The following is a 27,986-nucleotide window of genomic DNA, read 5'->3' as shown; positions in this document are numbered from 1 at the left end:
CTCACGGGTCACGTGACCTCTTCAGAAACACACTTCCTGTCACCGACTCCATGGTCTTCAGCTGATTGTTCCTCCTCGACTCTCTCTGGATCATCTCGTCGCGTCTGGATGAAGATTAACGACACTTAGTGACTGTTTTTAACAAGTGAAAATATATAGTTTTGTTTTTAGAGAAACGTTTGATCAATAGCTATATTTAAAGTTAATTTATAGAAGCTGCTGTCGAGCCAAACATTTACAATAATGTATTCTTCGTTTATAAGTATTAGTGTATAAAACAAATCTATTACAATGAATAAAATATTAGTGTATTTAGCACAAAAATGAAAATTTGATATTTTGATTTTGTATTGATCAAGAAAGAATACAAATATTCAATTAGTGTTAATAAGTATATAATACAAATCGATACATATTTATTGATTTATTAATATTCAAAATTATTTTAAATTAAGAAGGAATTATTTCTTAATATTTGAAGACAAAAACAGAAACTATTATTAAAAATGTATATATATATATATATATATATATATATAATCAATCAATTCCAAATTATTTTAAACAAAGAAGAGATTACTTTGAAAGTATTTTTCTAATAAATATATTTTTTACTTCCTTATTTAATTCCAAATGGTGTAAAATAATTGATAAAATATAATAAAATTGATAATTTTAGGAGCTTTGCTTCAACACAAACCAAAATTATATTAAAAAAAACACACTCTAATACACAAGATAAAATATTAACTGACAGTATAATTATATTTCTTACCAGTTGTGTATTATAGATTAATATACAAGCATTTTAAAGAGTCTTAAAAAACGAATACACAAAGAAATAAACTACACAAAAATGTACTGAATATATTGAATAATAATATCTATATAACATTCCACAAATATTTTGAATAAAAACAAATATTTTGCAAACATTTCTACATCTTTAAATAAAATAAAAGTACAAAGAAAAAACTTCAAATGAAAGATAATCAATATAGTGTGTATTGATCAGAGTTGATCAATAAACAGCTATTTAAAGTGAAATTAGTGAAACAATAGATTTGTATTTGCAATCATTATATTTTATGTTGTTTTGATGAAGAAAAGCAAAAGAAAACGTTATTTTGGAAACAATTCTCTGTCTTTTAAGAGAAAAAAACACAAACTGTAGTGTAAATAAACACAAACTGTAGTGTAAATAAACACAAACTGTAGTGTAAATAAACACAAACTGTAGTGTAAATAAACACAAACTGTAGTGTAAATAAACACAAACTGTAGTGTAAATAAACACAAACTGTAGTGTAAATAAACACAAACTGTAGTGTAAATAAACACAAACTGTAGTGTAAATAAACACATGATGAGATGCTTCAACAGCAGAGAACATCAATGAATCACCAAATTGTCCACGACTGACTCTAAGGAGACGATCTTTGAGATCCTGAAAACGACTCTTTGTTTGCTCTGGAGTCGATGAATAAAAAATAAGTTTACTGCACGACTGTGACCACAAACGTTCTCCTGATGACGATCAGAAGAAGATCTGCCGGGAAACATGCCGTCACTCACCGATACACCAGGAAGCCGGTGTAGACGAGCGGGAAGAAGATCATGCAGGTCAGAACCTTCCACACAGGATTGTCCACGGAAAGTTCTCCGCACCAGATCTGGGTCAGGTGAGCCTGAGGAACAACGTTTCAAACTCCTGACTATTTGTTTGTGTTTTTTAGGAGGAAAAACAAGTTTATCTTGTGGTCGAAAAGTAACATTTTTGTTACTTGTTTTTTAACTGAACTTGATGTAGACCATGTAACGAAGGGGGGGTAGATGGTCCTCAAAACGTTGAGAACAAGCTGCATTTTTTGGGGAGAAAATGAAGTTGTGTTTGTTGATTTGTTGTTATGTGTGATCATCTGTGGTTGTTCAATATTTATTTTCTTCATTTTTAGTTGTGTTTGTTCATTTGTTTTTATGTGTGATCATCTGTGGTTGTTTAATAATGTTTTGTTCGTTTTTGTTGACCATGAAACGAAGGGGGGGTAGATGATCCCCAAAACGTTGAGAACAAGCAGCATTTTTTGGGGAGAAAATGTATTTTGTAATCAAGGTCAGAACAATTTTTGTGATTTTTTTTCCATGTATTCTGCTTTTTTTTTTTAATTGTTTCAAAAGTTGGTGATATTTTAGATGTTTTTTACATAGGTGTTGTGTTTTTTCAGTTTACACTCCTTTGGTTTATTTGTGTTTTATTGTTATTGTTACTTTGTGTTTTGATTTGTTGACTTTAAATTCACATCAATGTTACTTGGATCTGATGTCAGTTACATTTGTGTAAGTATTTTTATACTCTTTGATTTGTCTTTTTCTTTTCTGTGTTATCGTTTTTTGTTTTTCATTTAATTGTGTTTTTACACTTGTGTGTTGCATGTCATCTGGTGTTTTGTCTCTTTTATGTTTTTGTTTTTTGTGAAACTCACTTTATTTGGTGATGTTTTTCATTTGTTCATTTGTGTTTGTTCACTTGAGGTTGTATTTTTTATTTGTGTTTGTGTTCATTCGGTGTTTGTTCATTTGTGTTTGTTCACTTGAGGTTGTTGTTGTTAATTTGTGGTTTTTCATCTGATGTTTAGTTCATTTCTGGTTGTGTTTGTTAATTTCAAGTTTTTTTCTGGTCAAATATACATGTTTGTTGTGTGTTTGTTCATTTTTTCTTATGTTTGTTTGTTGTGGTTGAGTTTTCATTGGTGGTTGTTCATTGTTGATTGTGTTGGTTACTTTGAGGTTGTGTTTATTCATTTGTAGTTTATCTTGTGCTCAAAAAGTTACATTTTTGTAACTTATTTTCAATTGACAGCCCTGGTGTAGACCATGCAACAAAGGGGGGGTAGATGACCCTCAAAACATTGAGAACAAACAGAATTATTTCAGGAAAAAAAGCTAAAATATAAAGTGTATGAAGATATTACAACGTTTGTGTAATTGTGTTATTAAACTACTGTGTTATTTTTCATCTTAAAAATAGTAAAATCACACACAATGTTTGTGTTTTTTGTGTTCTTCTCACCTGAACCCCCGACAGAGACACGAAGTTCTTGTTGTCGGCCTCCAGGGCCAGACGCAGACACGTGGTTCTGCCCCAGAACGGAGAGACTCGCACCAGCAACTTCTTCGCTCGCTCCTCGTCGCTGCTGTAGCACTGCGTGAACACACCTTCTCACACACACACACACACACACACACCTTCCCGTGTTACACACAGGAGTTGAAGGTCAACATCCAGACATTACCAATCGCATGGTCCTCATAGTGTCGAGCCATCAGCCTCATGTCCTCGACCTCGTCTGCATCACTTCCTTCCATCGACATGTTCTTCAGGATCTTACTGGCAGCCAGAGCAGCACATACACAATCTGTACACTGTGGATACACACATGAATATACACATATATACACACACAATCTGTACACTGTGGATACACACATGTATATACACATATATACACACACAATCTCTTCACTGTGGATACACACATGTATATACACATATATACACACACAATCTGTACACTGTGGATACACACATGAATATACACATATATACACACACAATCTGTACACTGTGGATACACACATGAATATACACATATATACACACACAATCTGTACACTGTGGATACACACATGTATATACACACAATCTGTACACTGTGGATACACACATGTATATACACACACAATCTGTACACTGTGGATACACACATGTATATACACACAATCTGTACACTGTGGATACACACATGTATACACACACAATCTGTACACTGTGGATACACACATGTATATACACACACAATCTGTACACTGTGGATACACACATATATACACACACAATCTGTACACTGTGGATACACACATGTATTTACACACACAATCTGTACACTGTGGATACACACATGTATATACACACAATCTGTACACTGTGGATACACACATGTATATACACATATATACACACACAATCTGTACACTGTGGATACACACATGTATATACACATATATACACACACAATCTCTTCACTGTGGATACACACATGAATATACACATATATACACACACAATCTGTACACTGTGGATACACACATGTATATACACCCAATCTGTACACTGTGGATACACACATGTATATACACACACAATCTGTACACTGTGGATACACACATGTATATACACACAATCTGTACACTGTGGATACACACATGTATACACACACAATCTGTACACTGTGGATACACACATGTATATACACACACAATCTGTACACTGTGGATACACACATATATACACACACAATCTGTACACTGTGGATACACACATGTATTTACACACACAATCTGTACACTGTGGATACACACATGTATATACACACAATCTGTACACTGTGGATACACACATGTATATACACACAATCTGTACACTGTGGATACACACATGTATATACACATATATACACACACAATCTCTTCACTGTGGATACACACATGTATATACACATATATACACACACAATCTCTTCACTGTGGATACACACATGTATATATACATATATACACACACAATCTGTACACTGTGGATACACACATGTATATACACATATATACACACACAATCTCTTCACTGTGGATACACACAAGTATATACACATATATACACACACAATCTCTTCACTGTGGATACACACATGTATATACACATATGTACATGTATATACACACACATATATAACCATTCAGCAGAGCACTGCCATACAAAAATACTTTTGCAGCCTGTTCTTCTCAGGATCTCAGTTTGCGGCTCTTCGGTCACACCAAGTTATTCGAGGGATGCGCTGAAGACAGCGGATGTTGAACTGTTCCAGGGACCTGATGTGCCGGCTGTAGGTAACCCAGGCTTCACAGCTGTAGAGGAGGGTGGTGATGCAGACTGCTTGGTAGACAGAGATTTGTGTGCTTAAGTGAAGGTTTTTGTTCTGGAAAACCCGGCGTCTGAGTCTCCCATAGGCCGCTGTTGCTTGATTAATTCTGTACTGGATCTCCATGTCAGTGTTGTTGTCTTCAGACAGAATCCTCCCCAGGTATTTGAAAGATGGAACCCCTGACGGTTTTTCCTCTGATACAGTGAAGACAGGGGGTGTGGGTGGGATGTTGCTGCTCCACTGGCAGATGACCTCAGTCTTGGCAGTGTCGATGGTCAGTCCCGTCCTGCTGTATGCCCTAGCTGCTGCATCTAGTACACATCTTGTGGTGAGTGAGATACAAGAGCACAGTCATCCGCATACTGCAACTCAAGTATCCTAACCTTGTGCAGTTTGGTTGAAGCCTGCAGCCTCCTAATATTAAAGAGGTTACCATCCAGCCTATATGCTACTGTTACCCCATTCTTGTCTTCGATGTCCTTGTGTCTGTCATCCAGCTGACAGATAAGAGGAAGATGTTAAAAATTACTGGTGCCAGTACACACCCTTGTCTGACCCCTGTACGCACTGGGAATGGGCTAGACTCTTGGCCTCTTATTGACACCCTAGCTGTCATTCCATCATGGAATTGACGGATGATGTTTATAAACTAGGAAGTCCCACAAGAGATCTAACTTCACAGTGTTGAGGGCTTTGGAGAGGTCGACAAAAGCCATAAACAGGTCTTGATGTTTCTCCCTGATCTTTTCTTGCAGTTGCCGAGTTGTAAAAACCAGGTCGACTGTGCTCCTGTTCTTTCTAAACCCGCACTGCGACTCAGGAAGCATTGGCTCCGTGATGTTTTTTATTAGCCTTTGAAGCATCACCTGGCCAGGACCTTGCCTGCCATAGCAAGAAGTGATATGCCACTATGGTTACCACAGACAGCCTTATCACTTTTGTTCTTAAATATAGTGACAATTGTGGCGTCTCTCCATTGCTGTGGGATGTTCTCATCAGCCCAGACCTTGGTTATGTAGCGGTGTAATGTTCTCATGCTCTGTTTCAGCAGTTCTGCAGGGATATTATCAGAGCCGAGAGACTTGTTATCCTTCAGGGTGCAGACAGCTGACAGAACTTCTAAGAAGGATGGCGGTTGGCTAAGGTTGTCCATAGGGGGAAATTCGGGAAGTTCTTGGAAGATGGTCTGCATCAGAGTCCTTATTTGGGAGATTTAGGAGGGTGCTGAAATGTTCAGCCTACCTTACTAGGATACTATCTTGGTCTTTCAGGACTTTAAGCCCATCTGCTTTTTTTCAGGAGAGTGATGCAGTGACTTGTTGGGCCTTATATAGATTTCACTGAGTTATAGAAGTTGTGCATGTCCTTTCTATCCTTGAATGCCTGAATTTCACGTGGCTTCTCCGTCCACCAAACGTTCTGCATGGACCTGAAAGTTCTCTGCACTTCCCATCGCGATCTCTGCCATCTCTGTCTGGCGTTGCTGGAAGAGGGGTTATTCAGGGTTTCCTGATGTGCCTTGTGCATGCTGCCTAGCAGGTTATGGATGGAATCTGAGTTGTTATCAAACGAGTCCTGATGATTCTTGCTTTTGAAACTATTGATTGGGCTGCTGCTTCCTGAAGGGCTGCAGTAACAGAGGACCATTGTTGTTCTGTGGCACTGTCACCACTTAGGAGGGGTTCTAGCTCCCCTAGTTTCTCGGCCAGTGAGCGACGAAACACATTCCTAGTTGTGGAATCTTTCAGGTGGGCACAGTCTCATCTCTTCCTACTGGCTCCATGTTTTCTCATGGGGGGGATGCCCTTTCATGAGGACCTTGGTCGTTATCATGCAATGATCTGTCCAGCATTCTGCACCTCTCATGGCCCGGGTTTGGAGAACGTCACAATGTCACAGCGCCTCACAATGATGTAATCAATCAGGGGCCAGTGTTTGGAACGTGGGTGCATCCATGATGTTTTATGTTTGTTCTTTTGCTGGAAGATGGTGTTGGTTATGGTCAGGTTGTGCTCGGAGCAGAGGGTCAGTAGCCTCATGCCATTTGAGTTGGCCTGACCAATCCCATGCCTGACAAGTACCCCCTTCCAAATACCACTATCCCACGCAGCTCGAGTTTGTTTAGGCCCACCTGTTGTGCATCGCCAGCACATGCTTTTTTTCAAAAGACTAACCCACAAGGCAGTGGGTTATTTGCCCATAACTGGGGCAGTCGTTGATGGGTGTCAGGGCATGACTACTGGCTGATGGGCCTGCACACCACACCTCTGGGGCCCACTGCTGCTCCGAGATCCCCTGCAGTTTAGCCTGGGACTGCAAGGTACCCAGTTAACATGTGTGGCCACACGGAGGCACTGCAGGAGTCTTGGTGGTTGAGAGGCTATGTACTGGCAGAGGAGGCTTACGCACTTGGCTCATCTTTTCACCCCCAGGAGGGGTTAGCCAGCGGCGGTAGCTGAAAGCAGAAAGCCGCAAGCAGCATGCAAGCACCTCTACGCTACTGCACTGCTTCACACACACCCTGTGTTACAAAACAAACACAAACACACACACACACACACACACATACACACACACACATGCTTACCTGTTCCCAGGTGATCTCCGACAGCTCCATGTTACATTGAACCACTGACCACAAGAACAAATCTCTGGCTGGATCCATGAGAGACTCTTGACCAGTGAACACCTGACCTGACTCACTCCTGGACACCTGAGACCAGAACAATGAGTTTTTTAACATCCATTATTTTATCCATCCTTCTATCCATCCATCCATCCATCCATCCTTCTATCCCTCCATCCTTCTATCTATCTATCCATCCATCCATCCATCCATCCATCCATCCATCCATTCATCCATCCACTAACCATCCATCCATCCATCCATCCATCCATCCATCCATCCATCCATCCATCCATCCATCCATCCATCCATCCTTCTATCCCTCCATCCTTCTATCCCTCCATCCTTCTATCCATCCATCCATCCATCCATCCATCCATCCATCCATCCATCCATCCATCCATCCATCCATCCACTAACCATCCATCCATCCATCCATCCATCCACCCACTAACCATCCATCCATCCATCCATCCATCCCTCCATCCCTCCATCGAGAGTAGAAGAAGAACTCACTGAAGGAGTTTCCTCCACAGACAGGCTCAGGTGTTTGGCAGGTGGAGGGTAGAGATGTTGAGTGAAACTGCCCAGCAGGTGGCGCACTTCTGCTGACACGTGACTCAGAGCAATTCCTTCTCCTCTCCTGGAAGAGATCCTGGACTTGACCCTGGACTTGATCCTGAACAGTTTCCTCCTCCTGTTCTGAGAGCTGTGGACACGCTTGGCCAGCTTGGCCAGGAAGAAGCAGTTGGGCAGCTGCCTGTAGAGGGCGCTCAAGGTCTCACCTTGCTCCAGGAAGTCTCGGAGACTCACGCCGTTCTCCAGCAGCAGCTTCACGAACTGAGGCTTGTTCCCCACCAGAGCCGACACCATCGCCCAGTGCAGGTCTGAGGACTGATGTTTGGTGTGTAGACAACTATAGACAGTCCAACACAACAACGCTACACACAAGAAGTGTGTTTCTTTGCATTAGTTTTTTAATGTGTTTTTGTGATCCTTTTTTTTACTTTGTATTTTTCCCATGTATTTTGTGTTTTTTCAGTTTTTGCTTTCACTTTTGTCTGTTTTATGTGGGGTTTTTCTTTTCGTACAACTCAATGTTACTTTTTATTTGATGATGTTTTTTTTCATTAGGAATGAATTCATTTGTGTTTGTTTATTTGTTGTTGTGTTTGTTAATTTGAGGTTGTTATAGTTTGCTTGTGGTTGTGTTTGTTCATTTGTGTTTTTTCATTTGTGTGTGTTCATTTGTGAGTATTCATTAGTGTTTTTTTATTTGTGTGAGTTCATTTGGGTTTGTTCATTTGTGTTTGTTCATTTGTGTTTGTTCATTTGTGTATGTTCATTTGTGTGTGTTCATTTAAGGTCATTTGTGTGTGTTCATTTGTGTGTGTTTATTGGTGTGTGTTCATTTGTGTGTTTTCATTTGTGTGTGTTCATTTGTGTGTGTTCATTCGTGTTTGTTCATTTGTTTGTGTTCATTTGTGTTTGGTCATTTGTGTGTGTTCATGTGTGTTGGTTAATTTGTGTGTGTTCATTTGCGTGTGTTCATGTGTGTTGGTTATTTGTGTTGGTTCATTTGTGTTTGTTTATTGTGTGTGTTCATGTGTGTTGGTTCATTTGTGTTGGTTCATTTGTGTGTGTTCATTTGTGTGTGTTCATGTGTGTTGGTTAATTTGTTTTGGGTCATTTGTGTGTGTTCATTTGTGTGTGTTCATTTGTGTTGGTTATTTGTGTTGGTTCATTTGTGTGTGTTCATTTGTGTGTGTTCATTTGTGTGTGTTTATTTGTGTGTGTTCATTTGTGTGTGTTCATGTGTGTTGGTTAATTTGTTTTGGGTCATTTGTGTGTGTTCATGTGTGTTGGTTATTTGTGTTGGTTCATTTGTGTGTGTTCATGTGTGTGTGTTCATGTGTGTTGGTTAATTTGTTTCTGTTCATTTGTGTGTGTTCGTTTGTGTGTGTTCGTTTGTGTGTGTTCATTTGTGTGTGTTCGTTTGTGTGTGTTCGTTTGCGTGTGTTCATTTGTGTGTGTTCGTTTGTGTGTGTTCGTTTGTGTGTGTTCATTTGTGTGTGTTCATTTGTGTGTTTTCATTTGTGTGTGTTCATTTGTGTGTGTTTATTTGTGTTTGTTCATTTGTTTGTGTTCATTTGTGTTTGGTCATTTGTGTGTGTTCATTTGTGTGTGTTCATGTGTGTTGGTTCATTTGTGTTGGTTCATTTGTGTGTGTTCATGTGTGTTGGTTAATTTGTTTTGGGTCATTTGTGTGTGTTCATTTGTCTGTGTTCATGTGTGTGTGTTCATGTGTGTTGGTTAATTTGTTTCTGTTAATTTGTGTGTGTTTGTTTGTGTGTGTTCGTTTGTGTGTGTTCATTTGTCTGTGTTCATGTGTGTGTGTTCATGTGTTTTGGTTAATTTGTTTCTGTTCATTTGTGTGTGTTTGTTTGTGTGTGTTCGTTTGTGTGTGTTCATTTGTGTGTGTTCATTTGTGTGTGTTCATTTGTATGTGTTCATTTGTGTGTGTTCATTTGTGTGTTTATTTGTGTTTGTTCATTTGTGTGTTCATTTGTGTTCATGTTGGTTGTGATCACCTTCCACTGCGACTCCTCAGTGAAGATCTCGGTCTGGGCGATGTCCACGCGGTTCCAGGCGATGGCGAGCTCCAGCTGACGCTTCCAGGCTGATGTTCCCAGAGCCTGAGTGTGTCTGGAGGCTGCGAGAGGATGAAGATGCTCGTGGTTTCACTTCACAGATGCATTAATGAACGATGAGTCATCATGTGGAGGCACTTAAAGCTTCCTCTGATCGATTCTTCTCCAGCATAAGAGCCTCAAGTAATTACATCAATGGCAATGTCAGACTCTCGGCCAAAGATTCCATCAAACCGGGAAGTGGGCGTGGCCATAAGAAAAACAACTTCCCTTCTTTGCTAATGACTTGCTTTATTCACCTGTGCAGGTGTTTACCTTTGAACAGAGCCTGCAGGACGGCCACGTCCATGTCTCCGCTCGTCTTCTCACTTCCTCTCAACACCGTCAGCAGGTGAGGCATCCTGATGATGTCCTGGATCTGTGGAGCAACAAACATCATTAGTATCATTAGTAATATCATTATTATCATTAGTATCATCTTTATTATTATCATCATAATCATCATCATCATAATTATTATCATTATTATTATCATTTATATCCTTATTATCATCATCATTAATATCATTATTATTATCTTTATTATCATTATCGTCATTATCATTATTATCATCATTATAATCATTATAATCATTATTATCATCATTATTATCATTATTATCATTATTATCATCATTATAATCATTATAATCATTATAATCATCATTATTATCATCATTATCATCATTATTATTATTATTATCATTATTATCATTATTATCATCATTATTATCATTATTATTATCATTATTATTATCATTATTATCTGTATTATCATCATTATTATCATTATTATTATCATTATTATCATCATTATTATCATCATTATTATCATCATCATCATCATTATTATCATTATTATCATCGTTATTATTATTATTATCTTTATTATCATTATTATTATTATCATCATAATAATCATCATCATCATCATCATTATCATCTGTATTATCATCATTATTATCATTATTAACATAATTATTATCATTATTATCATCTTTATTATTATTATCATCATAATAATCATCTTTATCATCATCATTATTATCATTATTACTATCATTATCATTATTATTATCATCATTATTATCTGTATTATCATTATTATCATTATTAACATAATTATTATCATTATTATCATTATTATTATCATTATTATTATCATTATTATTATCATTATTATTATCATTATTATCTGTATTATCATCATTATTATCATTATTAACATAATTATTATCATTATTATCATAATTATTATCATTATTATCATTATTATCATCTTTATTATTATTATCATCATAATAATCATCTTTATCATCATCATTATTATCATTATTACTATCATTATCATTATTATCTGTATTATCATTATTATCATTATTATTATCATTATTATCATTATTATTATCATTATTATTATCATTATTATTATCATTATTATTATCATTATTATCTGTATTATCATCATTATTATCATTATTAACATAATTATTATCATTATTATCATCATTATTATCATTATTATCATTATTATTATCATTATTATTATCATTATTATCATCATCATCATCATTATTATCATTATTATCATCTTTATTATTATTATTATCTTTATTATCATTATTATCATTATTATTATCATCATTATAATCATCATCATCATCATCATTATTATCTGTATTATCATCATTATTATCATTATTAACATAATTATTATCATTATTATCATCTTTATTATTATTATCATCATAATAATCATCTTTATCATCATCATTATTATTATCATTATTATCATTATTATTATCATCATTATTGTCGTTAATTATTTAATTTCACTCTTTGATGTGAAATGTCTCTTATTTTATTATAATAATAAGTTCATGATTGAATGATCTTCAACTGTAAATGTATTGATTTTATTTGATCTTATTTGTCTCATTTAAATGAATTTACTTCTATATTTAATTCATCTAATCGGCATCTTCACCTTCTTGGTCCACTCCACTATCATTATTCTTATCATTATCATCATTATCATCATTATTATTATTATTATTATTATTATTATTATCATTATTATCATTATCATTATTATTATTATTATTATCATTATCATTATCATTATTATTATTATCATTATCATTATCATTATTATTATTATTATTATTATCATTATCATTATTATTATTATTATTATTATTATCATTATCATTATTATTATTATTATCATTAATATTATCATTATTATTATTATTATTATTATTATTATCATTAATATTATTATTATCATTATTATTATTATTATTATTATTATTATTATTATCATTAATATTATCATTATTATTATTATTATTATTATTATTATCATTATCATTATTATTATCATTATTATTATCATTATTATTATTATTATTATTATTATTATCATTATCATTATCATTATTATTATTATTATTATTATCATTAATATTATCATTATTATTATTATTATTATTATTATTATTATTATTATTATTATTATTATTATCATTAATATGATCATTATTATTATCATTATCATTATCATTATCATTATCATAATTATATTTAATTCATCTAAACGGCATCTTCACCTTCTTGGTCCACTCCACTATCATTATTCTTATCATTATCATCATTATCATCATTATTATTATCATTATTCTTATCATTATCATCATTATCATCATTATCATTATCATTATCATTATTATTATCATAATTATATTTAATTCATCTAATCGGCATCTTCACCTTCTTGGTCCACTCCACGATCTGATGTTCTGAGAACGTTCGCGACTCTTGGCAGAAGAACTTGACCATCAGCTGATGGATGAGGCTCATGGTGACCTTTGACCCCGGCATGTAGGCCACGTGAGCGATGACGTCGGCGATTCTGCCCGAGCCCTCCAGGACCACACACGGGGTGTCGTTGAGCATGGCATTGTACATGGTCTGTAGGGGGCGCACCTGGGTCAGACCCGGGTCCAGAGCATCTGCACGACCGACGACTCACGTTTAAAGTTCCAGGTCCACCGTCCAGAATCAGACACACCACTGGGATGGTCGCACTCTTGCCTGTGAAGTAACACCACACGTTTGTTCATTTTTGTGTAGCATTTAAACATCTGGCCTCTAGATGGCAACAGTCATTATGTCCTCTGCAGCTAATGGAAGAACGAGGCGATGACTGAGGACAAGAGGATACAGTGATGACTAAGGACGAGAGGGTACAGTGAAGGCTGAGGACAAGAGGATACAGTGATGACTAAGGACAAGAGGGTACAGTGAAGACTGAGGACAAGAGGATACAGTGATGAGTGAGGACGAGAGGGTACAGTGAAGACTGAGGACAAGAGGATACAGTGATGACTGAGGATGAGGATACAGTGATGACTGAGGACGAGAGGATACAGTGATGACTGAGGACGAGAGGATACAGTGATGAGTGAGGACGAGAGGGTACAGTGAAGACTGAGGACAAGAGGATACAGTGATGAGTGAGAATGAGAGTGTACAGTGAAGACTGAGGACAAGAGGATACAGTGATGACTGAGAATGAGAGGAAACAGTGAAGACTGAGGACCAGGGCCGGGTCTAGGCAGGGGCAAGAGGGGGCCTGGCCCCCTCAAATAAATGTTGTGCCCCCTCAAACTTACATGTAAGTAAGTAAGTAACAGCACAATGCCCCCTCAAGATTTGTGGCTGCCCCCTCATACATGCCTGTCTAGACCCGGCCGGACAAGAGGATACAGTGATGATTGAGAATGAGAGGAAACAGTGAAGACTGAGGACGAGGGGATACAGTGATGACTGAGGACAAGAGGATACAGTGATGATTGAGAATGAGAGGAAACAGTGAAGACTGAGGACGAGGGGATACAGTGATGACTGAGGACAAGAGGATACAGTGATGATTGAGAATGAGAGGAAACAGTGAAAACTGAGGACAACAGGAATACAGTGATGACTGAGGACGAGAGGATACAGTGATGAGTGAGGACGAGAGGAAACAGTGAAGACTGAGGACGAGGGGATACAGTGATGACTGAGGACAAGAGGATACAGTGATGATTGAGAATGAGAGGAAACAGAGAAGACTGAGGACAACAGGAATACAGTGATGACTGAGGACGAGAGGATACAGTGATGAGTGAGGACGAGAGGAAACAGTGAAGACTGAGGACGAGGGGATACAGTGATGACTGAGGACAAGAGGATACAGTGATGATTGAGAATGAGAGGAAACAGAGAAGACTGAGGACAACAGGAATACAGTGATGACTGAGGACGAGAGGATACAGTGATGAGTGAGGACGAGAGGAAACAGTGAAGACTGAGGACGAGGGGATACAGTGATGCTTGAGAATGAGAGGAAACAGTGAAGACTGAGGACAAGGGAATACAGTGATGACTGAGGACGAGAGGATACAGTGATGACTGAGTAGAGAGGATACACTTATGACTGAGGACGAGGGGATACAGTGATACACATATATACTTGTTACTACACTATCACAACACCAGAGTCAAGTACTGGACAATACTACACATATATACACCATCACCTGTGTTGATGAGACGCTTCCCTGAGATAAACTTCTCCAGACGTGACCTCAGTTCGATCTCGACTCCGTATCCGCCTTGAGTTCCGTCGTCCACCAGCAGGAAGTGAGTGTGATTGTTGTCCAGGCAGGAGAGGCGACCCTGGTTGTTGACGTCCATGGTGTAGTGAGCAGGGAAGCATCCCTGAGCAGAACATCATCTTCCTGGTCAGATCTAATCAAGTCTTTAATTGTGTCACGTTTGTGTCAGGTTTGTGTTACCGTCTTGTTCACCAAGGCCTCCCTGTTGTGTATGATCCCCCAGGTTGCCATGCCGATGGTCACCACTCGTTCGTTACCCAGCGAGTAGTCCTTCACCGCCTGACCCACGTGCTTCATCACTCCGGCGTGGGTTCCTCCGGTGATGATCCACGCGCCTGTGGACAACAAACACACAACGATGGGAACTAAACACAAGTGTAGGTGTGAAGATTTAGTTGTTGTTTGTGTTGTATCCAGGACTACATATTGTTGCCCCACAACTTTTAACAAACACAATAATAAATGAACAAACACAATAAAAAATGAACAAAAACAATAATAAATGAACAAACACAATAATAAATGAACAAACACAATAATGAATGAACAAGCACAATACAAAATGGACAAACACAGCTACAAATAAACAAACACAATAATCAATGAACAAACACACTAAAAAATGAACAAACACAATAAAAATGAACAACACAAAAATAAATGAACAAACACAATACAAAATGAACAAACACAATAAAAATGAACAAACACAATAATAAATGAACAAACACCATAAAAAATGAACAAACACAATAAAATTGAACAAACACAAAATAATAAATGAACAAACACCATAAAAAATGAACAAACACAATACAAAATGAACAAACACAAACGTCAATAATCAACCACAATAATAAATTGACAAACACCATAAAAAATGAACAAACACAATAATAAATGAACAAACACACTAAAAAATGAACAAACACAATAAAAATGAACAAACACAATAATAAATGAACAAACACAAAATAATAAATGAACAAACACACTAAAAAATGAACAAACACAATAAAAATGAACAAACACAATAATAAATGAACAAACACAATAATAAATGAACAAACACCATAAAAAATGAACAAACACAATACAAATGAACAAACACAATAATAAATGAACAAACAATAAAAAAGGAACAAACACAATAATAAAGGAACAAACACAATACAAAATGAACAAACACAATACAAAATGAACAAACACAGCTACAAATAAACAAACACAAACGTCAATAATCAACCACAATGATAAATGAACAAACACCATAAAAAATTAACAAACACAATAATAAATGAACAAACACAATACAAAGTGAACAGAAAATGATCTTAAGCTCCGCCCACTGAAAACACTTGTTTTTCTGGAGATTAAATCTTGTTGATCATAACCACACCCACTCTGCTATGATTGGTCAAACATGGAGGTTTGTCAGCATGCGTCATCAATCCCTCTACCTCCAAGGGACTCGTTGTATAAACAAAGCCTGATCACAGCTGGAGGAGGAGTGAAGCCATTATTACGTAATAATGGACTCTCGTAACCTCTCGTTTGTCCAGATTCCAGAGCAACTTTATAAAGTAATGAGTGTAAAACATGGTCATGATGAGGAACTTCTTCAGTCGGGGACTCACCTGTGGTTTGTGTGACTTTGATGAGTCCTCTGCGGAACATGTTCTTGAGGCTGGACCTCAGGTAGAAGTTCTTGGCTCCTCCGGTCACGGAGATCAGAAGGTTCGGAGGCGGAAGGTTCCACTGCTCGGTCAGGAGCTGGAACAGGACCTCGGGGCTGGTGTCCGCGGACACTCGAGCGAACTGTGAAGACCAGAAGAAGAGACTTGGACCTCCACCCCCAACACAGCCGGGCTCCTCACCTTCACGGGCTTCTGGAGCGACCCGCCGAAGCTGATGTCCCCGAAGGCGTCAGTCGGCGACTCCCGGACGTGCTTGTCTTTGTTCCATGTCTTCCCAGAGTCCGCCTTGAAGGCCTCCTGCAGGTGCTGAGACCTGGAGTGTCCACACTGGCACAGCTCCTGTCTGGAGACCAGCAGAGGATGAGCAGCTCCGGGGTTCAGTCCAGGACTCGAGTCTTACCCGGATCCTCCGGCGAAGTGAACGCACTCCTTCTTGCAGATGTTCTCCGAGATCCAGCTGCTCAGGTCCAGACGCTGTAGAGAAGGCGACGCTTTACAGGGTCTGGACACGGGTTTGAGGGAACTTTGGATGAGGTCCGGATCCTTCTCCTCCATGTCTGCAGACTCCAGCCTCGGCCGGAGGAGAGTCTGACACTGAGACGAGGTTTCTGCTGCCTCATGACGGACGATGACATCAGCAGAAACTCTCGCTGCAGGAGCCAATAGGAGGAGAAGCATCTGGACTGTTTGACGTCCTCATAGTTGGAGGTTCTGAGAAGATCTTCACATTTATTTCATTTCATGTTCAACACGATTTGTGACCCGAGAGGATGAGTTTGTTGAAAGGTCAGATCCAAATATTTATTCGTCTCAAATCATTAAAAATAGGTGGAAGTATTTCTCATGATGAACTCGATATATTTAATGTTTTATTTTTATTCAATTCTATTAATATTAATAACTTTATTTTTAAAGACTGAAAGAGAGATTAGATGTGTCTATTTTCAAGAATCTGTTGATACGTATCATGTTGTGATAGTGTAGTAACAAGTATATATATTTGTGTAGTATTGTTGAGTACTTAACTCTGGTGTTGTGATAGTGTAGTAACAAGTATATATATTTGTGTAGTATTGTTGAGTACTTAACTCTGGTGTTGTGATAGTGTAGTAACAAGTATATATATTTGTGTAGTATTGTTGAGTACTTAACTCTGGTGTTGTGATAGTGTAGTAACAAGTATATATATTTGTGTAGTATTGTGGAGTACTTGACTCTGGTGTTGTGATATTGTAGTAACAAGTATATATGTGTAGTATTGTGGATTACTTGACTCTGGTGTTGTGATAGTGTAGTAACAAGTATATATGTGTAGTATTGTCCAGTACTTGACTCTGGTGTTGTGATAGTGTAGTAACAAGTATATATGTGTAGTATTGTCCAGTACTTGACTCTGGTGTTGTGATAGTGTAGTAACAAGTATATATGTGTAGTATTGTCCAGTACTTGACTCTGGTGTTGTGATAGTGTAGTAACAAGGATATATGTGTAGTATTGTCCAGTACTTGACTCTGGTGTTGTGATAGTGTAGTAACAAGTATATATGTGTAGTATTGTCCAGTACTTGACTCTGGTGTTGTGATAGTGTAGTAACAAGGATATATGTGTAGTATTGTCGAGTACTTGACTCTTGTGTTGTGATAGTGTAGTAACAAGTATATATGTGTAGTATTGTCGAGTACTTGACTCTGGTGTTGTGATAGTGTAGTAACAAGTATATATGTGTAGTATTGTCCAGTACTTGACTCTGGTGTTGTGATAGTGTAGTAACAAGGATATATGTGTAGTATTGTCCAGTGCTTGACTCTGGTGTTGTAATAATGTAGTAACAAGTATATATTTGTAGTATTGTCCAGTACTTGACTCTGGTGTTGTGATAGTGTAGTAACAAGTATATATGTTTAGTATTGTCCAGTACTTGATTCTAGTGTTGTGATAGTGTAGTAACAAGGACATATGTGTAGTATTGTCGAGTACTTGACTCTTGTGTTGTGATAGTGTAGTAACAAGTATATATGTGTAGTATTGTCCAGTACTTGACTCTGGTGTTGTGATAGAGTAGTAACAAGTATATATTTGTAGTATTGTCCAGTACTTGACTCTGGTGTTGTGATAGTGTAGTAACAAGGACATATGTGTAGTATTGTCGAGTACTTGACTCTTGTGTTGTGATAGTGTAGTAACAAGTATATATGTGTAGTATTGTCCAGTACTTGACTCTGGTGTTGTGATAGTGTAGTAACAAGGATATATGTGTAGTATTGTCCAGTACTTGACTCTGGTGTTGTAATAATGTAGTAACAAGTATATATGTGTAGTATTGTCCAGTACTTGACGCTGGTGTTGTGATAGTGTAGTAACAAGTATATATGTGTAGTATTGTCCAGTACTTGACTCTGGTGTTGTGATAGTTTAGTAACAAGTATATACAGTATGTGTAGTATTGTCCAGTACTTGACTCTGGTGTTGTGATAGTTTAGTAACAAGTATATACAGTATGTGTAGTATTGTCCAGTACTTGACTCTGGTGTTGTAGTCATCGTCAATTTCATCGTTACCGTACCTGCAGAGGACGTAATGACTGCTGCCCTCTAGAGGCCGGACGCTTGATTGCAACGCAGAGTTGAACCAACAAAGTGAATTTTACATTTTTATTGTAATTAAAAATCTAATTATTTAATTTAAACACAGTTTATCAAAAGATAAAACACAAAAGATTACAATTAAATATTATTTTCAAATTGATACAGTATCGTGCAAAAAATGTCCATAAATTAAATATAAGTGTTACAGCAGTTAGCGATGCTAATGCTAATTAAGCTAACACTCAAAACTAAAAAAAAAAATAGTTAAAAATAATGTAATTTAAATACATATTTTATGTGATATTTATTATGTGAGATCAATCAGTACTTGACACTAACATTTAAAACAACTGAACTTTTAAACAATAAAACATATTTTTGATAATTTTACACTAATACTAGACGTTTACGTCGTAATTACGTTTTTATAAAATTATATTTAGTGTAGTTTTATGTATATTTAAGTTCCACAAAGTCATTTTTAAGCATCGTAAAACACAAAACATTCTTTCTCCATCATAGACAGAAGCTAGAATCTTTCAAATAAATAAAGTATTACAGCAGTTAGCGATGCTAATGCTAACTAAGCTAACACTCAAATCTTGACCTGTGACTGACCTTTTTATAACACGGACGGTCTCGGTTCTGACCCGACCTGCTGACACTGTTGCCATGACGTTTTGGATACATCTCTAGAAAACATTTATTCACAGAAACAAAACATCAAAACGTTAGATTCTGAAGTATTTTAACTGGGAGTAAAACATGTAGAAATACATCAAAATACAGGTGAACTACATGAGATTATACTGTGAATTATATTATTATTTCTGTGAAATAAATCTATTTTTCTCACTTAGCTTTGGTGTTTTCATGATAAAAAATCAACATAAAGACGCTGAACGACTGATGCTAAAGAATTAAATCTTCCTTCGTACGATAAATATAAAATGATAAAGTCTTACCGCGAACGTCCAGATTATTTTATGGGAAAAGTTTCAGTTCGTCAGTTGTTGCGAAAAGTTTCATTTCCTCAGTTGTTGCCGAGCGACTGTTTCCAAGAAGGATCTTGTTACAGAGTCGTTTGTTGCTGGAAAATCAACTTTTTAAAGTTGGATTCACAGTATATTCTAGTTTACAGTGTGTATAACGAGTCAAAAATGTGTAGTAATGTCGCAGTATAACGGTTAATACGGTTTCAATTCACTTAAAAACAAAAAACTAACACGCACACAACTGCAGAGCTAGATGCTAACAGAATTAGCATTACAATGCTAGTCTGGTTGTTGCTAACCCAACGCTCAACTAGCTAACAGAATTAGCATTACAATTCTAGTCTGGTTGTTGCTAACACAACACTAAACTCGTTAACAGAATAAGCATTATAATGCTAGTCTGGTTGTTGCTAACACAACACTCAACTAGCTTACATAATTAGCATTTCAATGCTAGTCTGGTTGTTGCTAACACAACACTCAACTAGCTAACAGAATTAGCAATGCAATGCTAGTCTGGTTGTTGCTAACACAACACTCAACTAGCTAACAGAATTAGCATTTCAATGCTAGTCTGGTTGTTGCTAACACAACCCTCAACCAGCTAACAGAATAAGCATTACAATGCTAGTCTGGTTGTTGCTAACACAACACTCAACTAGCTAACATAATTAGCATTGCAATGCTAGTCTGGTTGTTGCTAACACAACACTCAACTAGCTAACAGAATAAGCATTACAATGCTAGTCTGGTTGTTGCTAACACAACACTCAACTAGCCAACAGAATAAGCATTACAATGCTAGTCTGGTTGTTGCTAACACAACACTCAACTAGCTAACAGAATAAGCATTGAAATGCTAATCTGGTTGTTGCTAACACAACTCACCTATCTTATGGAATTAGCATTTCAATGCTACTCTGGTTGTTGCTAACACAACACTTGCCTAGCTAACAGAATTAGGATGTCAATGCTAGTCTGGTTGTTGCTAACACATCAAAATGGTATTTATTTACTGTGTACTCAGAGTAGATTTACATAAATCAGTTGGAATCTGAAATAATTGTAATTATTTAATTTGGTTCTATTGCTTATTCTGCTGGTGCTATTTAACTTTAGCTAACATTGCTAATGGTGTGTTCATGGTGGACATCTATTTTAAAACATTTAACGTTTTAATGTCATTAATATATATATATATATATATCCTGAACGTCACTAGAGAAAGTGAAGGTTTGTTATTCATTCACAGAAGTTAGAATCTTTCAAATAAATACAAGTATTACAGCAGTTAGCGATGCTAATGCTAACTAAAAAAAAAAGATAAGTTGAAAATAATGTAATTTAAATTCATATTTTAGGTGATTATGTAACAAAAGAGTGCGAGACACATTTACAGCACAGTATTTATTCAACAATATACAGATTAATTCTCTCCGACGCTCTCGTACATGTATGTACAGGATTGAAAATATGTCTCTCTGGTTTGTACAACATCAACAGTGTCGACTCTTCTCTGGACGAGCGTCTACGACGACAGCAGCAAATCATCTTCTCTGGACCCGCGGGTTCAGTCGGACCCGAGCGGATCCAGAACAATAAATTAAATCGACGCGAGGATGTTGCATAGAATTCAAAACTCAAGAACAAACATTTTGCTGCTGCTTCACCGTCGCCTCCTGAGACGCGCCGTCGAGTCGCCTCACAATATTGAACGTTTGGACGGATGACACTTGCAGGTGGAATTTAGTTTTAGATTATATTATCAAGTTTTTTGGAATAATTTAGTTTAATCATTTCTATAATGAAAGGTTGAATTTCTTTTTTTAATAATTAAATAAAAAACATATAAAATGGCTTTTTTTTCCACACAGGTTTGATATTGATTTTATTTTTTAAATTATTATTTAATTCAATCATTTCTATATTAAAAGGTTGAATATGTTTGTTTTAATGATTATCTTTATTTTTTTTAATTGAATATTTTCAAACTTTTTTTTACAGTTTTATAGATTTTTTAAAAATGTTCTATTATTATTATTTAATTCTAATCATTTCTACATTGAAAGGTTGAATTTGTTCGTTTTAAAAAAAATAAAATAATAATTGACTTTAAAAATAAAAAAAATCTTATATTTTCAAAATGTCTTTTTTACTTGTAGTGATTGTACTTTTATTATTTAATCCATATAATCTCTATATTAAAAGGTTGGATTAAACAAAAAAAAGAAGTAATATATTCAATGATGATCATTATTATTTTTCACACAGTTTGATATTTTAATTCCAAATATTCAAAAATATATTTTCTAAATTCAACATAACATGTAGTCTTTCAAATTAAATATATAAATGTTGGTATAATAGAGTCAACAGACAAAACCAACAGAGCACCGAGATACTGGATCAAACTCTCAGCCAATCATGTGACGCGCAGACGATCACGTGACTGATCGGCATCGTCTGTTGGCGCCATCATTGTAACTCCATTTAAAATATATATATATATATATATATATATATATATATATACATTAAATAACATTCTGAACTATGTATATTAGAATATCAAATTATATATATTTTTTAAATCATTAACTTTGAAAATATTCGATTTTTAAATTAAATAATTAAACCTTTAAACAAAGAAATGATTGAAATCAATGTCAAAAAACCACCTGTCAATCAAAGTCTAGAGTTCAATCTTCTGATGCCAGCGACACGCGTCCACACGAGACCCGAGACCTGAACCGGCAGCAACATTTTGGCTTCATACACGAAAAGAAAGAAAAAGAAAAGCTGTACCTTTAAGACCTTGAACTAAAGAAATAAAGGAGTGACATCACGTGGAATATACTGAAAACCGAACCCTGCACTGAGCGAACGAACATCTACAAACATCTACTTCTGAGGTGAATAAAGTGCATCGAACCATGGAGACACAACCACAGACGCCCCGGGCTCGACTCACATGCGAACATCGAAGGGGGGGGGGGGGGGGGGGGGGGGGCGTCGACGTGGCGGCGAAAATACAGCAAAAATGGAAAAACGACGACAGCGGACCCCGACAACCGGGGGCTGGGCGGCCAAGCACAGCAGTGGACTCCCGTTCTATATATTTATATATTATATACAAGGTGACGTCTTGGCAGGAGGAGAGATCGTGTCGAACGGAACTTAAGACATCGAGGATGTGGTTTTGGCACATCTGGCGAAAAAAGAAAAGAAAGAAAAAAGACTCTCGGGAAAGAAGACGCGTCGAACCGTCGGCTCGGAGTCACGCGGGCGGAGAAATCAATTGCACTTCGAAAGACGTCGATGCATAAAAAGAAGAATCTTTGAAACGAAAGGACTCGTCGCCTCAAAACCATTTGTTTTGGTCTTTTTTTGTCGTTTTTTTTTTGGAGATTGAAAGGATGAAGGACATGATGAGGTAGTCGAACACTTGTGGAAGAGGCGCAGTGACGGGGCCTCGTCGCTAGAGGGCGCTCGCCGCCTTCTGCGCCACAAGTCTCTCTCTTCCCGGTCCGGTGGACTCTTGCCACACGCATGCGCAGGAACACCCGCCATCTTGACACGTCACTACTGCATCACTCGTTTTTTTTAAAAAACAAAATAAATATTTCAATTTAACCTTTTTTTTTTGTTTAAATCGCATTTCGATAAACAATCACGTCCTCGAAACTACATTCCACAGAAAATAAAACATTTTCTAAACAGTTTGTTTTTGTAGTAAAACATCATTTATACGTAAATAAACTTATTCACGTATTAATCATTGAGAATTAAATTGTACTTTCAGCAGCTTTTTTTAGCCATAAAGTTTGAAAACTCTGTTACTTATTGTATGCATTATATGATTTTATATACAGTATATATGTATATGTATATATCCATATATATATTAAGTTCTATTCTGTGTTGAGCACTAGAGTTTTCACGATTCTAAACTAGTTTTATTTTAATATTAATTAACCATTGAATTATAAAAAGAACGTTTATGATTTTTACCACTTTGTTCTCTTTTCACTATTGGATAAAAATATACTTTTTCCTCAACTATCATATTATACACACGTTCATTTTTGACAATTAACTACATCTAGATAGTAAAAAATATATATATATTAATGAAGTCATTTCTACTTTTTTGTCTAGTCATATGTTCTCTGATTTAAGTTTTATATATGATAAAATATAAACATGTGCTTTATATTATTTATACAAAACTCAGGAATGTTATAACAAACTGTTGTTTAACTACAAAAACAAACATCTTTTACTAAAACATGTGATTTTTAAGGCGTCACAGGATGAGAATATATTAAATATATTTAACTCATTATCTTTAGTGATACAAGGAATCTGTCGTCGTTCATCACAAAACTACAAGATGACGTTCGTTCCTCGGCGCGTGTGTGTGTGTGTGTGTGTGTGTACATGTGTGTGTGTGTGTACATGTGTGTGTGTACGTGTGTGTGTGTGTGTACGTGTGTGTGTGTGTACGTGTGTGTGTGTGTGTGTGTACGTACGTGTGTGTGTGTGTGTACGTACGTGTGTGTGTGTGTGTGTGTACGTACGTACATACGTGTGTGTGTGTGTGTACGTACGTGTGTGTGTCTGTGTGTGTGTGTACGTGGGTGTGTGTGTGTGTACGTACGTGTGTGTGTGTCTGTGTGTGTGTCTGTGTGTGTGTGTGTGTGTACGTGGGTGTGTGTGTGTGTGTGTGTGTGTGTGTGTGTGTGTGTGTGTGTGTGTACGTGGGTGTGTGTGTGTGTGTGTGTGTGTACGTGGGTGTACGTGGGTGTACGTGTGTGTGTGTGTGTGTGTGTGTGTGCGCTCTTTTGCAAACCACACAAAAACCATCAAAGATGCGTAAAAGTTAAAACGCCACCATAATGATTCTCTGAAGGTCTAAGAGCCACATTCCAGTCGAGCGACTGCTCAGGATAAAATGATTCTTCATATACTTTGAACAGACAAATACGTTCTTTGGATCGTGACTTAAAAAAATATAGAACTCAATTCACTGCAGCGAGTATGGAAGAGGGTCAGAGGGTCAGAGGGTCAGAGGGTCAGAGGGTCAGAGGGTCAGAGGGTCAGATTGCACATGAGCCCGGAATGAAGTTAAAGTGAGGATTGAAACAGTTATTGCTGAGTCAGTACAAGTCGTTCAGTCGTCGTCTGACGGAGGATCAGTGACGCTTCACACACTACAGTCGCACACTTCAGTCACACACTACAGTCACACACTACAGTCGCACACCTCAGTCGCACACCTCAGTCACACCTCAGTCACACACTACAATCACACACTACAATCACACACTACAATCACACACTTTAGTACACACTTCAGTCGCACACACCACAGTCACATACCTCAGTCGCACACCACAGTCACACACTACAGTCGCACACCTCAGTTGCACACCTCAGTCGCACACTTCATACACACACTTCAGTCACACTACAGTCGCACACCTCGGTCGCACACTTTAGTCACACACTTCAGTCATGCACTTCAGTTACACAGTATAGTCACACACTTTTGTTACACACTTCAGTCAAACAACTCAGTTACAAACACCTCAGTCACACACACAAACTACAGCCACACACCTCTATCACACACGCACACACACACACGACTGTCACACACCTCTATCACACACAACTGTCACACACCTCTATCACACACACACACGACTGTCAGACACCTCTATCACACACACACACACACACACATCAAAGTCACACACCTCTATCACACACACACACACACACACCTCTATCACACACACACACACATCAAAGTCACACACCTCTATCACACACACACACACACACACACACACATCAAAGTCACACACCTCTATCACACACACACACACACATCAAAGTCACACACCTCTATCACACACACACACACACACACACATCAAAGTCACACACCTCTATCACACACACACACACCTCTATCACACGCACAAACATCAAAGTCACACACCTCTATCACACGCACACACATCAAAGTCACACACCTCTATCACACACACACACACACGACTGTCACACAACTCAGTTACACACACAGACTCGCACAGACCCACACAGTCGTAAGATAAAGAACAAATGCTTGACAGTTGTGTAGAAGTGTTGTGTGCGTGGATCAGACTTGTGATATGATCTGCATGTTGAAGCTGGGCGAGCGGGAGGTCTTGGTGAGGGGGGTCCCCGGGGAGAGGAGGTCCTGGGCGTCCTCCGGTCGGACCAGGTGCTCCTCCTGCAGGCTGATGGTGGAATGGCGAAGGGAGCCGCCGGCGCCGTCCCCGCCCGGGCCCCCGGCCGCCTCCTCTCGGCCCCCGTTCAGGTTCAGGTTCATGCAGTCGAAGGACCTGCTGGAGGAGGTGCTGCCAGTCCGCACCAGGGGGGGTCCGGCCGGGAAGCTCAGGTGCTTCTTGATGGGGCTCAGCTGGATGGCGTCCAGGTCGATGCTGAGCGGCGGCGACGGCTTCCGCGCCGGGGGGTGCTTCCTCATGACGGGCGGGTGGTCGGAGGGCGGGTCCGTTTGTTTGGCCTCCTTGTCGCGAGACAGACGGGAGGTGATGGCTTTCTTGATGCCGCCGCCGCCGCCGCTCAGGCTCCCGCCTCGCGGCCCCGTGCCGCCGCCGCCGCCGCTCAGGCTCCCGCCTCGCGGCCCCGTGCCGCCGCCGCCGCCGCCGCCCGCCTTGGTGCCGCTGGGCTGGCTGCTGTTGGACGCCCCCGAGGAGAAGCCCTCATCCGGGTCGTTGATGTTGAAGGAGTCTTCTCCGGCGCTCATGCCGTCGGCGTCTAAACAACCAGACGACCAGAGATGAACGAACGTTAAACCTCGACATGAAGGATTGAAATCATTATTTTAGGTCGTTTTAGAAACGAGTATAAGCTCCTCCCTCTTCCCTCAATCAAAGAACAAACAATTAACTGACTTTAAAGTGGAAATAAATGAAAATAAAACGTAAAATAAAACTGGAAATGACACTAATAGTCACAGAATGTAACTCTGTTTGTTATGTTGCTCAACAAAATGTCTCTTTGATGCTGCGATAAGTCAATTAATTGACTTTAAAGTTGAAATAAATGAAAATAAAACGTGAAATAAAAGTGGAAACGACACTAAAATGCTGCGATAAGTCAATTAATTGACTTTAAAGTTGAAATAAATGAAAATAAAACGTGAAATAAAAGTGGAAACGACACTAAAATGCTGCGATAAGTCAATTAATTGACTTTAAAGTTGAAATAAATGAAAATAAAACGTGAAATAAAAGTGGAAACGACACTAAAATGCTGCGATAAGTCAATTCATTGACTTTAAAGTTGAAATAAATGAATATAAAACGTGAAGTAAAAGTGGAAACGACACTAAAATGCTGCGATAAGTCAATTCATTGACTTTAAAGTTGAAATAAATGAATATAAAACGTGAAGTAAAAGTGGAAACGACACTAAAATGCTGCGATGAGTCAATTAATTGACTTTAAAGTTGAAATAAATGAATATAAAACGTGAAGTAAAAGTGGAAACGACACTAAAATGCTGCGATGAGTCAATTAATTGACTTTAAAGTTGAAATAAATGAAAATAAAACGTGAAGTAAAAGTGGAAACGACACTAAAATGTATCTTTTGATGCTGCGATGAGTCAAAACACTGTCGATATTATTTAGTAATTATTATTATTAAGGTTTTAAAATTTGAAATAAAGA

At 37.7% G+C, this 27,986-nt stretch overlaps 2 protein-coding genes across 3 annotated transcripts in view; both read right to left on the bottom strand.

The window, feature by feature from the left end:
- Nucleotides 1–19,931, bottom strand: part of trpm2 (transient receptor potential cation channel, subfamily M, member 2) — a 40,772-nt gene extending 20,841 nt beyond the window's left edge. Inside the window, exons 1-16 of the mRNA XM_087804562.1 lie at nucleotides 19,860–19,931; nucleotides 17,057–17,130; nucleotides 16,837–16,999; nucleotides 16,597–16,777; nucleotides 15,140–15,294; nucleotides 14,882–15,062; nucleotides 13,330–13,391; nucleotides 13,068–13,268; nucleotides 10,572–10,674; nucleotides 10,197–10,318; nucleotides 8,122–8,499; nucleotides 7,567–7,692; nucleotides 3,294–3,423; nucleotides 3,071–3,216; nucleotides 1,576–1,688; nucleotides 6–104 (exon numbers count right to left, since the gene is read on the bottom strand). Coding sequence (XP_087660688.1) covers nucleotides 6–104; nucleotides 1,576–1,688; nucleotides 3,071–3,216; nucleotides 3,294–3,423; nucleotides 7,567–7,692; nucleotides 8,122–8,499; nucleotides 10,197–10,318; nucleotides 10,572–10,674; nucleotides 13,068–13,268; nucleotides 13,330–13,391; nucleotides 14,882–15,062; nucleotides 15,140–15,294; nucleotides 16,597–16,777; nucleotides 16,837–16,999; nucleotides 17,057–17,130; nucleotides 19,860–19,931 — 2,306 coding nt within the window. The remainder of the gene's footprint in view (nucleotides 1–5; nucleotides 105–1,575; nucleotides 1,689–3,070; nucleotides 3,217–3,293; nucleotides 3,424–7,566; nucleotides 7,693–8,121; nucleotides 8,500–10,196; nucleotides 10,319–10,571; nucleotides 10,675–13,067; nucleotides 13,269–13,329; nucleotides 13,392–14,881; nucleotides 15,063–15,139; nucleotides 15,295–16,596; nucleotides 16,778–16,836; nucleotides 17,000–17,056; nucleotides 17,131–19,859) is intronic.
- Nucleotides 19,932–26,408: 6,477 nt separating this feature from the next.
- LOC148068047 (hyccin 2-like) overlaps nucleotides 26,409–27,986 on the bottom strand; it is a 54,547-nt gene continuing 52,969 nt past the window's right edge. For both annotated transcript variants that reach the window (XM_087803464.1, XM_087803466.1), the window contains one exon: nucleotides 26,409–27,070. In XM_087803464.1, the coding sequence (XP_087659590.1) occupies nucleotides 26,409–27,070 (662 nt within the window). The remainder of the gene's footprint in view (nucleotides 27,071–27,986) is intronic.

Source organism: Callionymus lyra, chromosome 12 (genome assembly GCF_982586985.1).
Source record: "Callionymus lyra chromosome 12, fCalLyr1.hap1.1, whole genome shotgun sequence".
Classification (NCBI taxonomy): Eukaryota; Metazoa; Chordata; class Actinopteri; order Syngnathiformes; family Callionymidae; genus Callionymus; species Callionymus lyra.
This window is presented reverse-complemented; position numbering and strand designations above follow the sequence as displayed.